Source organism: Macaca nemestrina, chromosome 20 (assembly GCF_043159975.1).
Source record: "Macaca nemestrina isolate mMacNem1 chromosome 20, mMacNem.hap1, whole genome shotgun sequence".
NCBI lineage: Eukaryota > Metazoa > Chordata > Mammalia > Primates > Cercopithecidae > Macaca > Macaca nemestrina.
This window is the reverse complement of record NC_092144.1, coordinates 67,080,288-67,093,619: the sequence shown is the minus strand read 5'-3', so window position 1 is coordinate 67,093,619 and position 13,332 is coordinate 67,080,288. Positions and strand designations below refer to the sequence as shown.

The 13,332-nt window shown below is 43.1% G+C and overlaps 1 protein-coding gene and 1 long non-coding RNA gene across 3 annotated transcripts in view; one reads left to right on the top strand and one right to left on the bottom strand.

Annotated features, from left to right (window-relative positions):
* LOC139360534 (uncharacterized) overlaps window positions 1–13,332 on the bottom strand; it is a 114,424-nt gene that overhangs the window by 39,883 nt on the left and 61,209 nt on the right. For both annotated transcript variants that reach the window (XR_011617982.1, XR_011617983.1), the window contains one exon: window positions 3,098–4,433. This is a non-coding gene — a long non-coding RNA (uncharacterized lncRNA). The remainder of the gene's footprint in view (window positions 1–3,097; window positions 4,434–13,332) is intronic.
* Window positions 1,845–4,395, top strand: LOC105488114 (small ribosomal subunit protein uS13-like). Its single transcript, XM_071088079.1, has 2 exons — window positions 1,845–2,136; window positions 3,905–4,395. Exons 1-2 carry the CDS (start codon window positions 2,085–2,087, stop codon window positions 4,393–4,395), a joined length of 543 nt encoding a protein of 180 aa, XP_070944180.1. The 5' UTR covers window positions 1,845–2,084.

Here is a 13,332-nt window from a genome sequence, read left to right as displayed (position 1 = left end):
AAGCTGCCTGACTTGGAACAAAACTCAGTAATATAACCAAATCATGAGGACCTTTTATCCTCTTTGACCCAGTAATTCAACTTCCAGCAGTTCTTTCTAGGGAATTAATGAGGCGCACTGAGACAGATCTAATGGAGGTTGGGCGTTTTGTCTTTCTCTGGAACAGTAACACGTTAGAAAACCATTTTCCTTTTACAGAGACGGAACAAGACTCTTACCTCTTCTTAGGAGGTCTCTACCCAGCTAAGTTGAACCCATTGTGCTTTCAAAAATCCTTCCCTTTCTGAGGGAGGGAGGTCGCCCACTTAGTTCCTTAAGGCAGAAACGGTGCCCGTTTCTGTAACCATCACCAGAGAAACGAAACCAGTAGTGCTATGGGCTGAACTGCAGACTCCCCAAAGTCATATGTTGATGTCCTAACCCCCAGTACCTCAGAATGTGACTGTATTTGGGGATAGGGTCTTCACAGAGGCGCCTGAGCTAAAACGAGGTCAGCAGGATGGACCTTGATCTAATAAGACTAGTTTCCTCAAAAGAAGAGGAAATGTGGATACAGACATATACCGAGGAAAGCCCGTATGAGGACACAGGGACGGCGGCCGTCTGGTCGCCACATAGAAAGGCCTCCCAGGAAACCAGCCCTGCTCACACCTGATCGCAAACTTCCAACCTCCAGAATTGTGAAAAAACACATTTCTGTTGTTTCAGCCACTTGGTACGTGGAGCTTTGTTATGGCAGCCCTAACAGACTAAGTAGGATATAACATGCATATTTATATGTATCTTTGTGTGTATGGGATACATGTATATATGTGTGTGGTGAGGAAATACATGCATATTTATGTGTGTATTTATGTGTGTGGGATACGTGTTACATGTGTGGGTGGAAACATATGCATATTTATATGTATATTTGTGTGTGTGGGATACATGTATATGTGTGTGGGGAATTACATGCATACTTATATGCATATTTGTGTGCATGGGATACATGTTATATGTGTGTGGGGAAATACATGCATATTTATATGTATATTTGTGTGTGTGGGATACATGTATACGTGTGTGGGGAATTACATGCATACTTATATGCATATTTGTGTGTGTGGGATACATGTTATGTGTGGGGGGAAATACATGCATATTTATATGTATATTTGTGTGTGGGATACATGTATATATGTGGGGGAACACATGCATATTTATATGTATATATGCGTGTGGGGGAAATACATGCATATTTATATGTGTATATGTGTGTGGGATATATGTATATACATGTGGGGGAAATACATGCATATTTATGTGCGTATTTGTGTGTGGGATACATGTATATATGTGTGGGGGGAATTACATGCATACTTATATGTATATTTGTGTGTGGGGGATACATGTTAATGTGTGGGGGAAATACATGCATATTTACATGTATATTTGTTTAGAGGGGATACATGTTGTTTGGGGTGGAAATACATGCATATTTATATGTATATTTGTGTGGGGGGATACATGTATATATGTGGGGGAATACATGCATATTTTTATATATATATTTGTGTGTGAGGGATACATGTATATATGTGTATGGGGAAATATATGCACATTTATATGTATACATATGTGTGTGGGATATATGTATATACGTGTGGGGGAAATACATGCATATTTATATGTATATTTGTGTGTGTGGGATATTGATAATAGGTCTATACACGCACATGTGTATATATATCTATATATCACATATATCATATATATAATTTTTGTCTTTAAAGACGGGGGTCCCCAACCCCCAGGCCATGGACCCATACTGGTCTATGGCCTGTTAGGAACTGGGCCACACAGCAGGAGGTGAGGGTGGGTGGGTGAGCGAGTGAGTGAGCAAAGTTTCATCTATATTTCCAGCCGCTCCCCACTGCCCACATCACCACCTGAGCTCCACCTCCTGTCGGATCAGCAGCCGCATTAGATTCTCATAGGAGCACGAACCCTGTTGTGAACTGTGTGTGCGAGGGATCCAGGTTGCACACTCCTTATGAGAATCTAATGCCTGAAGATGTGTCACTGACTCGCATCATTCCCAGATGGGAGCATGCAGGAAAATGAGCTCAGAGCTCCCACCAATTCTGTATTCTGGTGAGTTGTATAATTATTTCATTACATATTACAGTGTAATAATAATAGAAATAAAGTGCGTAACAAATGTAATGTGCTTGAATCATCCTAAAGTCATCTCCCCACCCTGGTCTGCGGAAGAATTGTCTTCCACAAAACCGGTACCTGGTGCCAAAAAGGTTGGGAGCCACTGTTTTAAGAGACTCATGGTAAGGCAATGGCTCACACGATTTTGAAGTCTGGGAGGTGTGGCATCCGTGGGGCTGACTGACGATGGACTGGAAACTCAGGGAGGAGTTAATGCTGCAACCTTGAGGTGGAATTTATTTTTCCTCAGGGAAAACTCCGTTTTTGCTCATAAGGCCTTCAACTGATGAGATGAGGCCCACCCACATTATCCAGGATCATCTCCTTCACCGAAAGTCAGCTATCACAGATGTTAACTCCATCTGTAAAATACCCTCACAGCCACAACTGGATGAGGGTTTGATGGAACCCGTGGGGATTAGAGCCTGGCCAGGTGGACACACGAAATGAGCCACACACCGAATCCCACCAGTGTCCAGGGCTCATCTGTTCTGCCTCCTGGACATCCCCTGAGCCAGGTCTGTCTCCGTCATTCCCACTGCCCCACCTCATCTGGGCACCCATCCTCTCTGTCCTGTGTCCCTCGAGTCTCCTCTGTGTGTGTCTCTGCCATGCACCAGCCCTGGCTTTTACCCATTGTGCAGCCAACTTGGACTATCTTAAAAGAAAAGGCGTCCGTGCCCACTGCCTGGGCTAAAACATGTCAATAGATTCATGTCGCTGTCAGATAAAGATCTAGTTCCTTACTACGATCCACAGACTGTCTACGCTCCAGAATTGCTACGTGGGAAGGGTTTGGGGCACTCTGGTTGGGTAAGTGCATTAACCTGCCAGGACTGCCACAAGAGAACATCACAGACGGGGTGGCTTCAACAACAGACATCTATTTTCTTACCGTTCTGGAGGCTGGAAGTCTGAGATCAAGGTGCCAGCAGGGTTGGTTTCTCTTTAGGCCTCTTTTCTCAGTGTAGAGATGGCCATCTTCTCCCAGTGTCCTTACGTGGACATCACTTTATATGTGCCTCTGTCCTCATCTCCTCTCCTGATCAGGGCTCTGGCCAATTTTTATTTTTTATTTTTTTATTATTTTATTTTATTTTATTTTATTTTTTGAGATGGAGTCTTGCTCTGTCACCCAGGCTGGAGTGCAGTGGTGCAATTTCAGCTCACTGCAACCTCCACCTTCCAGGTTCAAGTGATTCTCCTGCCTCAGCCTCCCAAGTAGCTGGGATTACAGGTGCCCACTATCACGCCTGGCTAAATTTTGTGTTCTTTTAAATAGAGAGAGGGTTTCACCATGGTGGCCAGGCTGGTCTCGAATTCCTGACGTCAGGTGATCTGCCCGCCTTGGCCTCCCAAAGTGCTGGGATTACAGGTGTGAGCCACCGCACCCGGCTGCTCCAGCCACATTGAATCAGGAGACACGGATGATACTAATGATCTTGTTCTAACTGGATCACCTCTGTAAAGACCCCATCTTCAAATATGCTCCCATTCTGAGGTGCTGGAAGGTAGGGCTCCAGCGTGAGTTCAGGGGCACACATTTCAGCCCATAACAGGAAGCAATGTGGTCTTTGCTGTGGGGTCGTGTTGACATAATTCTTATGGGAAAAGGCAGACGAACCTTGTGAAGACAGCGATGTGTGTGAACTTCATTCAGACTAAGAGGAAGTGTTAAAAGTCCATTCTTGCTCTTCCACAGGAGGCCTACATGCCCCCGCTTGTGCTGCCGCCATGTCTCTAGTGATCCCTGAAAAGTTCCAGCATATTTTGCGAGTACTCAACACCAACATCGACGGGCAGCGGAAAACAGCCTTTGCCATCACTGCCATTAAGGGTGTGGGTGGAAGATATGCTCATGTGGTGTTGAGGAAAGCAGACATTGACCTCGCCAAGAGGGCGGGAGAACTCACTGAGGAGGAGGTGGAACGTGTGATCACGCTTACGCAGAACCCACGCCAGTACAAGATCCCAGACTGGTTCTTGAACAGACAGAAGGACGTAAAGGATGGAAAATATAGCCAGGTCCTAGCCAATGGTCTGGACAACAAGCTCCGTGAAGACCTGGAGCGACTGAAGAAGATTCGGGCCCATAGAGGGCTGTGCCACTTCTGGGGCCTTCGTGTCCGAGGCCAGCACACCAAGACCACTGGCCGCCGTGGCCTCACCGTGGGTGTGTCCAAGAAGAAGTAAGTCTGTAAGCCTTGTCTGTTAATAAATAGTTTACATACCTAAAAAAAAAAAAAAAGAGTCCATTCTTACTGATTTTGGTAATTCACGGAATCCAACAAGTGATGGAAATTTAGTTCCATGAGCATATCCAGGGGTGGGGGGCGTTATGGCTGAGCATCAGTGATGCCTGGAATATTATGAAGCAGAAAGATTTTTACATCCACCCCCCAAACAACAACAACAACAACAACTGTCCCAAAATGATGACTGACAGGACCAGGGGATATAATCTGCAAAATGACAACCAGATACAATATTTGTTTGTTTCATTATTTTATATATATTTTTAGAGACAGTGTCTCCCCGTTACCCAGTCTGGAGTGAGGGGTGCAATCTCAGTTCACGGCAGCCTTGACCTACCAGGCTCAAGTGATCCTCTGGCCTCAGCTTCCAGAGTCCCTGGGACCACAGTGGTGTCCCACCAAGCCCTGATAATTTTTGTATTTTTTTGTAGCAATGAGGTCTTTCTAAGTTGCCCAGGGCTCAAGCGATCCAACCACCTTGGCCCCCAAAAGTGCTGGGACTACAGGCATGAACCATGGCGCCTGGCCCAGAATAAAATACTTCCATGGCTTAGAGGTCTCCAGAACCTTGGCCAGGCTGTGCTGTTTATGAGAAAATCATTCCCTTGCTGAAGGCAACATGTGTACTGCTGGGATTCCAGCTGGGCATTTGGCTTAGGAACCAAGGGTGCGTTCCACGGCGGGTCCTTGACCTGACGTCTTATCTGGCAGCTGACATTGTAACTGCTTCTTCTCAGGGACCGTGGCTATTCAGTTAGAAATGTCATTCCCTTCTGACCCCGTTTTCTATTTGGATTTGGTCCAAATTCCTCATGCAGCACCGCGAGCTGAAAGCCTCCCTGTAGGTCTCGGAGCTTCCATCTGGGGATGATGAGGGGACAGTGTTTGGGCCAGGAAGGGGCTAATGGTCTCATCTTCTTCTTCAGCACAAGGCAGTATGTGCTGGGGGTTGGGGGGCAAGTGGGGACGGTAAATGGGCACAGAAAAATAGTTAGAAAGGGTGAATAAGACCTAGTATCTGATAGCACAACTGGGTGACTACAGTCAATAATAATTTATTTGTACATTTAAAAATAACTAAAAGAGGCCAGGCACGGTGGCTCACGCCTGTAATCCCAACACTTTGGGAGGCCGAGGTGGGCAGATCATGAGGTCAAGAGATTGCGACCATCCCAGCTAACACGGTGAAACCCTGTCTCTACTAAAAATACAAAAATTAGCCTGGTGTGGTGGCAGGTGCCTGTAGTCCCAGCTACTCGGGAGGCTGAGGCAGGAGAATGGTGTGAACCCGGAAGGTGGAGGTTGCAGTGAGCCGAGATCGCGCTGCTGTACTCCAGCCTGGCAACAGAGCAAGGCTTCGGGGGGAAAAAAAAAAACACGAGAGAGAGAGAGAGAGAGAGAGAGAGAGAGAGAGAGAGGAAGTCAATTCAAGGAAAGATGACAGATTCTTCATCTCATTTGTAATCCAAAAATTGGACATGTCAACAGGGAGACCATTTTCCTTCTATCCAATTGGCAAGAACGAAACAAAAAGTACAAGACGTTATTTTGTGTGTGTGCCAGTCTATGTTTCTTTTTTTAAAATCTTTTTATTTGAGTAGCTTTATAAGTACCAGTGATTTTTGATGACATGGATGAATTGGATAGTGGTGGTGTCTGGGCTTTCAGTGCACCCATCACCCAAGTAATGTACATTGTACCCAATATATAGTTTTTGTATCCCTCCCTTTCTCCCTTCCTGCCGCCTTTCCGAGTCTCCACTGTCCATTATACCACTCTGTCTGCCTCTGTGTACCCACAGCTTAGCTCCCACTTATAAGTGAGAACATGTGGTATTTGGTTTTCCATTGCTGAGTTACTTCACTTAGAATAAGGGCCTTTAGCGGTGGGCTCACGCCTGTAATCCCAGCACAGCAGGAGGCCAAGGCAAGTGGATCACATGAGGTCAAGAAGTTCGAGACTAACCTGGACAACATGGTGAAACCCTATCTCTACTAAAAATTACAAAAAATTAGCTGGGCGTGGTGGTGCACGCCTGTAGTCCCAGCTATTCGGGAGGCTGAGGCAAGAGAATCAATTGAACCGGGGAGGTGGAGGTTGCAGTGAGCTGAGATCACACCACTGCACTCCAGCCTGGGTGACAGAGCAAGACCCTGTCTCAGGGGGAAAAAAAAGAATAAGGGCCTTCAGTTCCATCCAAATTGTTGCAAAAGACATGATTTCATTCTTTTTCAATGGCTGAGCAGTGTTCCATGCTGTATATGTACCATATTTTCTTTATCCACTCATCTGTTGGATGGACACTTAGGTTGATATCATATCTCTGCAATTGTGAATTAGCTGTAATAAACATATGAATGCAGGTGTCTCTTTTATATGAGAGACACCTTTGGGTACATACCCGGTCATGGGCTTGCTGGAAGGAATGGCAGATCTGCTTTTAGTTACTTGGGAAACCTCCATGGTGCTTTCCACAGAGGTTGTACTAATTGACATTCCCATCAGCAGTGTATAGAGATCCTTTTTCACCACATCCACATGGACGTCTATTGTTTTTGTGAAAAAAGTGCAACACTTTAGGTTTGCAAATACCTGGGAGAAATCTTAAAATGTTGCTAGAAAGGGATGTTGATAGCTGTATAATGCTGTAACTGTCCCCTGCCCCTCAAATTGGAAACAGTTTAAATAGCCACCAACAGGAAAATAGATGAACTGATATATCCATATTATGGAATACCACTGAGCAATAAAAGGAACAGAGTATAATTATTTAATAATTAATATTAATCAGTAAAATCTTAATACATGTAACAACATGGATGTATCTCAAAACATTAGGAGAAAAAAGTTGAACAAAAGATTGCATAAGTCCATTTACATGAAATTCTAGGAAGTCACAAAACAATAGAGACTGGAAGTAGATTGGAATGGTGTGGTGCTGGGATGGAGGGAGGGGAGGACTCTAAGGCAAATTAGCACAGAAAAACCTGCTGCGGTTTGGGTCTGTGTCCACCCCACTCCCTACATCTCATGTCAAATTGTAATCCTCACTGTTGGAGGTGGGGACTGGTGGGAGGTGATTGGATCATGGCCGTGGAATGTCCCCCTTGCTGTTCTCATAATAATGAATGAGTTCTCACGAGATCTGGTTGTTTAAAACTGTGTATCACCTCCCCCCATCTCTTCCTCCTGTCTTGGCCACGTAAAACATGCCTGGTCCCCCTTTGTCTTCCGCCATGATTGTAAGTTTCTTGAGGTCTCCCCAGCCCTGCTCCCTGTACAACCGGTGGAACTGTGAGTCAATTAAACCTCTTTTCTTTATAAATTACCCAGTCTCAGGTAGTTGTTTATACCAATGTGAGAATAGACTAATATAATAACTTTTTGTTTTTTAAATTTATATATATATATATATATACACATTATATATATTATACATTTTTTTTGAGACAGGGTCTCGCTCTGTAGCCTAGGCTGGAGTGCAGTGGCATGATCATAGCTCACTGAAGCCTTGACCTCCCACACTTAAGTGATCCTTCCATCTCAGCCTCCCAAGTAGCTGAAATTACAGGCAGGTGTCACCCCACCCAGCTAATTTTTTTTTTTTTTTTGTAAAGACAAGGTCTTGCTTTGTGCCAAGGCTGGTCTTGAACACCTAGCCTCAAACAATCCTCCCACCTCAGACTTCCAAAGCATTGGGATTACAGGTGTGAGCCACCTTGCCTGGCCGAGAAACTTTTTAGACTAATTGAATGTTCTGTATATTGATTGTGGTGGTGGCTTCATGAGTGTATACAACCACCAAAATGCATCAAACTGTATATTTAAAATAGGTAAATCATATTATATGTAAATTATAACTCAAAAAATCTAGGGAGTTTTTACAAAATTTCAACTTCGCAGATTTCAGGCCCACCAGAAGATTATTGTTCTAGCACAGAATGCCGAGGCGTGGTGGGAGTGGAGGAGACAATCATTTAGTCCTTCTACAGACATTTATTAGTTGCCTGCTGTATGCCAGGCTGGGATCTTGCATCCACCCACACACAACGGACTCCAGAGACTGGAAAACATTCTCTGCAGCCTTGGTTTCCATGGCAACCGCTGGAGGCTGCATCTGTCCTTCACAGAAAATCAGTGCTCCTGAGGCAGCAAGCGGGGGGGCTGAAGCCTGCAGTTTTCTCCATCCATGCTTAGATAATGAGTCCTGTGTATCTTAAAATATGTTCTTGGATGAGGTCCTCAGAGAGGGGAGCACAGCAGGGCATGTGAGCCGCTGCCTTTTGTTTGCGTTGGAATTCTTAGTTGCATCAAGAGAAACTAGCGGTGGCTGGCAACCACAAGAAGTATTGCTGAAAGGGTGCTGGGTAGATCTCAGGCTCTCAGAGAAAGCTGCAGACCGAGGCCTGGGGGCTCTTCTGTCATATCAGGTCTCCAGGTTGAGCTTTCGGGACTCCGTGTTAGCTCTTGGCTTTTCTTTATCCCCACTGACGTCTCCTCCAGTCCCCTGGCCACACTCACCAACTCACTTCTCCATGATTTTCTCCCCCTCCACCAACAGCCCAGACCTCCCTCCTGAGCATTCCAAATCATTTCCCAACTACAGCCATTAATGGGTCTCACATCATTTCCAACAATGAGAAACCAAGTGCATCAGCGCATTAGATCAAATCCTTCTCCAGAGTCTACCTTCAGCCATTCCACTCACCCCACATAACTCCCCGACCCTTCCCATCTTCTGTCATTACCCTGGCCCAACCTCATTGCATACTGCGACCCCTTTGAGGTCTCAAAAGAGGTCATGTGTGGAAATAAATTATTGGAGCTTCCATTTTCATTTATTTTTTATCTTATCCTCTGAAAAATTTTCCTTGTTTTATTTTGCCCCTAACATTTTTCTGTGTATATAATTTATAAATAAATTAATGAAAGTACATTGGAAGAATTAACTAATTCTATCTAGATTTAGTGAGTGACCAGCTCCTGGCATCTCCCTGCCTTTCCCTTTCCCTTCTTCTGCCTCCTTCCCTGTAGCCAGAGTGATCTTATATTGCACCCTTAATTAGAAACCATTCTGGGATGGATTGATTCCGGCACTTCAGCCTCCGTTAACTTCAAAGTTGACCTGATCAGATACTGCAAATGTTGTCCGTTAGCAAGTCCTGTCAAGGCTCTCTCCAAAGTCCTGTCAAGGCTCTCTCCAGCTACCGACTAAATTCTCTTGTATCTTTTTTTTTTTTTTCTGATTTCACTGTACCCACATAAACTCAGTATCCAAACTATCATGGATAGACCAGCTGTTTTGAAAATGGCTGGTTGTAGGGTGACCAAGGAGCAAAGGTTCTCAGTGGATACTATGGCAATAAGATACATGAATGCCCAATAAGCACATGAAAAGATATTCACTATCATTAGCCACTAAGGAAATGCGAATCAAAACCACAATGAGATGTCACTTTACACCCATTATGATGGCTATAGTCAAAAACCATAGACTATAACAAGTGTTGGTGAGGACAGAGAAATTGGAATCCTCATAAATGCTGGTGGGGATGTAAACTGGTCCAGCTGTTTTGGAAAGCAGTTCCTCAGAAGGTTAAATATAGCATTATCCTGAGGCCCAATAATTCTACTCCTAGATAGATACCCCAAAGAAATGAAAACATACATCCACACAAACCAAAACTTCTATACAAATGTTCATAGCAGCATTAGTCATAATAGCCAAAAAGTGAAAACAGCCCAAATGTCTATTAACTTACAAATGCATAAATAAAATGTGGCACATCCATACAATGAAATATTATTTGGCCATAAACAAGAATTAAGTACTGATTCATGTTACAGCATGGATGAGCTCAAAAACATTAAGCTAAGTGAAAAAACCTTACCCAAAAGTCATGTATCATATGATTCAAAATAGAAAAATCTATAGATACATGATGTGCTGTATCTATAAAAATAAAATAAAATAATAAAATTAAAATCTACAGATTCATGTACTGCCTGGGGCTAGGGAACATTGGGAGAAAATGCCCTTATGGCTAAGGGCATGGGATTTTTTTGATAGGGGGTGATCTAGATATTCTAAAATCCTAAATGTTCTAAATCTGATTATGGTGATGATTTCACAACTCTGTGACTACACTAAAACCCGTTGAATTATAAATTCTTTAAATGGATGAATTGTAGAGTATGTGACTATCTCAACAAAGCTGTTATTAAATTTTAAGTGAATTATCATTTGTTTAGTTTTGCTCTGAATGTATAACAGAATTTTGTCCAGTGGAAGTAGGCTGGCATTACGCATCACACACAGCCACCAGCTTCATGCCAGGTCCCTTAACAGACCCTCATGATGGGAACCCAGAAAATGAGGGGGCAGGATGTTCACCCCAGGAAATGAGAGGGAGGAAAAAGAAACTGACGAATGATGGAAATCAGGGACACGATCTGCAAAACAGATGGCTAGTATTTAATATTTTTATGGTTTGGAAACAGAGGTCTCCAGAACACTGGGTGGGTTGTGCTCTTTCCGAGAAAGCCAGTGTCTTCCTGAGTTGGATGGCAACATATATATTGCTTGGATTCCAGTACAGAATTTAGCTCGTTAATCAGGGAAAAATTCCATGGTGGGTTGTTGAACCGAGGTTTTATCTGGCAACTGGGCGAGATGTTGACATTCAAACTATTTCTCAAAGACCAAGAGTCTCCAGTTAGAAAGATTTCTACCATCTGAACTTCTATTTATTTGAGCCCAAATTCTTCCTGCAGTAACCAAAGTCTTCTTGAAGGACTTTAATCTGATAGATTATGATGTGAACCATTTTTATCATTTTAAGTTTTCTATTAGTTATATGTGTATATATATTTTGTTGTTGTTGTTGTTTGTTTGTTTTGGTTTTTTGAGACGGAGTCTTGCTCTGTTGCCCAGGCTGGAGTGCAGTTGTGTGATTTTGCCTCACTGCAACATCCCCCCTTGGATTCCAGTGATTCTCCTGCCTCAGCCTCCCGAGTAGCTGGGATTACAGGTGTGCGCTGCAACGCCTGGCTAATTTTTGTATTTTTAGTAGAGACGGGGTTTCACCACGTTGGCCAGAATTGTCTTGATCTCCTGACCTCGTGATCCACCCACCTCGGCCTCCCAAAGTGCTGGGGTTACAGGCGTGAGCCACCGTGCCCAGGCAGATATTTCTATTTTTTGGAAGTCTTTATTACAATTCACTATTTTTATTTTCTATCAGCTTTTAAAAGAAATAGATGGGATTCATTTTAATAATATATTTTGTTTAACCCCATGTTTCAAAAACATTATCATTTCAACATGTAATCAATAGAAAAATTGTAATAATATATTTTACATTCTTTTTTAATACTAAGTCTTTGAAATCCACTATGTGGCATGGCTTAATTCACAGAAGCCGCATATTAAGTGCTTAACAGTCACTTGTGGTTTGTGGCTGCTCTGTGGGACATTCCAGTCCTAGAGTGCCGTCTGAGTAGGGAAGGCAGTGCTTGGGGCAAGGAAGTGGGCTCATGGCCTCCATTCTGCAGTCATGGCAAGAAAACCAAAGAGAATACTTTTGAAGCTATAGGGTGAAGAAAGATGTACTAAACATGATACAAAAGTTAACAAATGTAAAATAATAAATCTATACTTCACAAAAATTGAAAATGTGTGTGTTGTGTGTAGGGAAAACGTCCACCATAAACAAGACTTAAATGGCAAGCCTAGGTCAAATATGTAAAAATAGAGATGATGATCCAGAACTTTATATCACTAATATAAACATATGAGATACATAGAAATTATATACATAAATAAATGTATAGAAAGTCAGGAAAAGTTGAACACCAAGACAGAAACATGGGCAAAGAATACGAGTAGAATATTTACCAGAGAGTATTTATAGGTGCGATAAACATAAAAGAGATATTCCACCCTACTACTACTTTTTTTTTTTTTAGACTGAGTCTCGCTCTTCGCCCAGGCTGGAGTGTGCAGTGGCATGATCACAGCCCCACTGCAGCTTTGACCTCCTGTGGTCCAGCAATTCTCCCACCTCAGCCTCCCAAGTAGCAGGGACTACAGGCACGTGCCACCACCCCCCAGTAAAATAAAAAAAATATATACATATTTTTGTAGAGAGGGACTTCACCATGTTGCCCAGGCTAATCTCAAACTCCTGGGCTCAAGTGATCTGCCCACCTTGGCCTCCCAAAGTGCTGAGATTACAGGCGTGAGCCCACCCTGCTTCTCATTCCAAAACAGACACTCAAAGTAAAAAGAAGTCATTTCAGACTAATGAAATTGAAAACAAGAAAAATATCAGAGTAAGGAAGGTTGTAGGAAAATACACATTCTCAAAGGCTAGTGACCAAACTTTGGGGATAGGTGCCAAAATTTAAAAAGTGTGTGTGCTTTGACTTAGCCAGTCTACTTCTGGGAATCTGCTGTCTGCAGACATTCGCAAACATTCAGGAAGGAGAGGAGTTAGCACATCTTTGTCTACATTAGCAAGAAATTAGCAACAAGTGTATACAATGAGTATCCTTTCATCCTGTAATCTTGATGCACAAACCGAATTCTTCCCAAAACAAACATTTTTGGAGGAACATTTAATGTCATGATAACATAGTCTGTGAGAAAGACAGGCTAAATACATGTCTATCCACTTCAATGCCAATTTGGAACATAAAGTAATTCATTCATTCACTCATGTATATTTGAGACAGACTAATAGAGAACTTTGTATGCATCAGACTTGGTGTGAGGTGCTAGGGAGATGGCAGAAAGCAAAAGTAAAGCAGGTCCTTGCTTACAGAGCTGCCAAGAGAAAACAAGGAAAATGCCTCTTTAGAAAGACGTTCTGCA

Bases quoted from the DNA above. Each gene is read 5' to 3' on its own strand.
- LOC105488114 (XM_071088079.1), top strand. From the start codon at position 2,085: ATGGGAGCATGCAGGAAAATGAGCTCAGAGCTCCCACCAATTCTGTAT. The intron at 2,137-3,904 runs GTGAGTTGTATA...GCTCTTCCACAG, and splicing joins CCCACCAATTCTGTATTCTG to GAGGCCTACATGCCCCCGCT.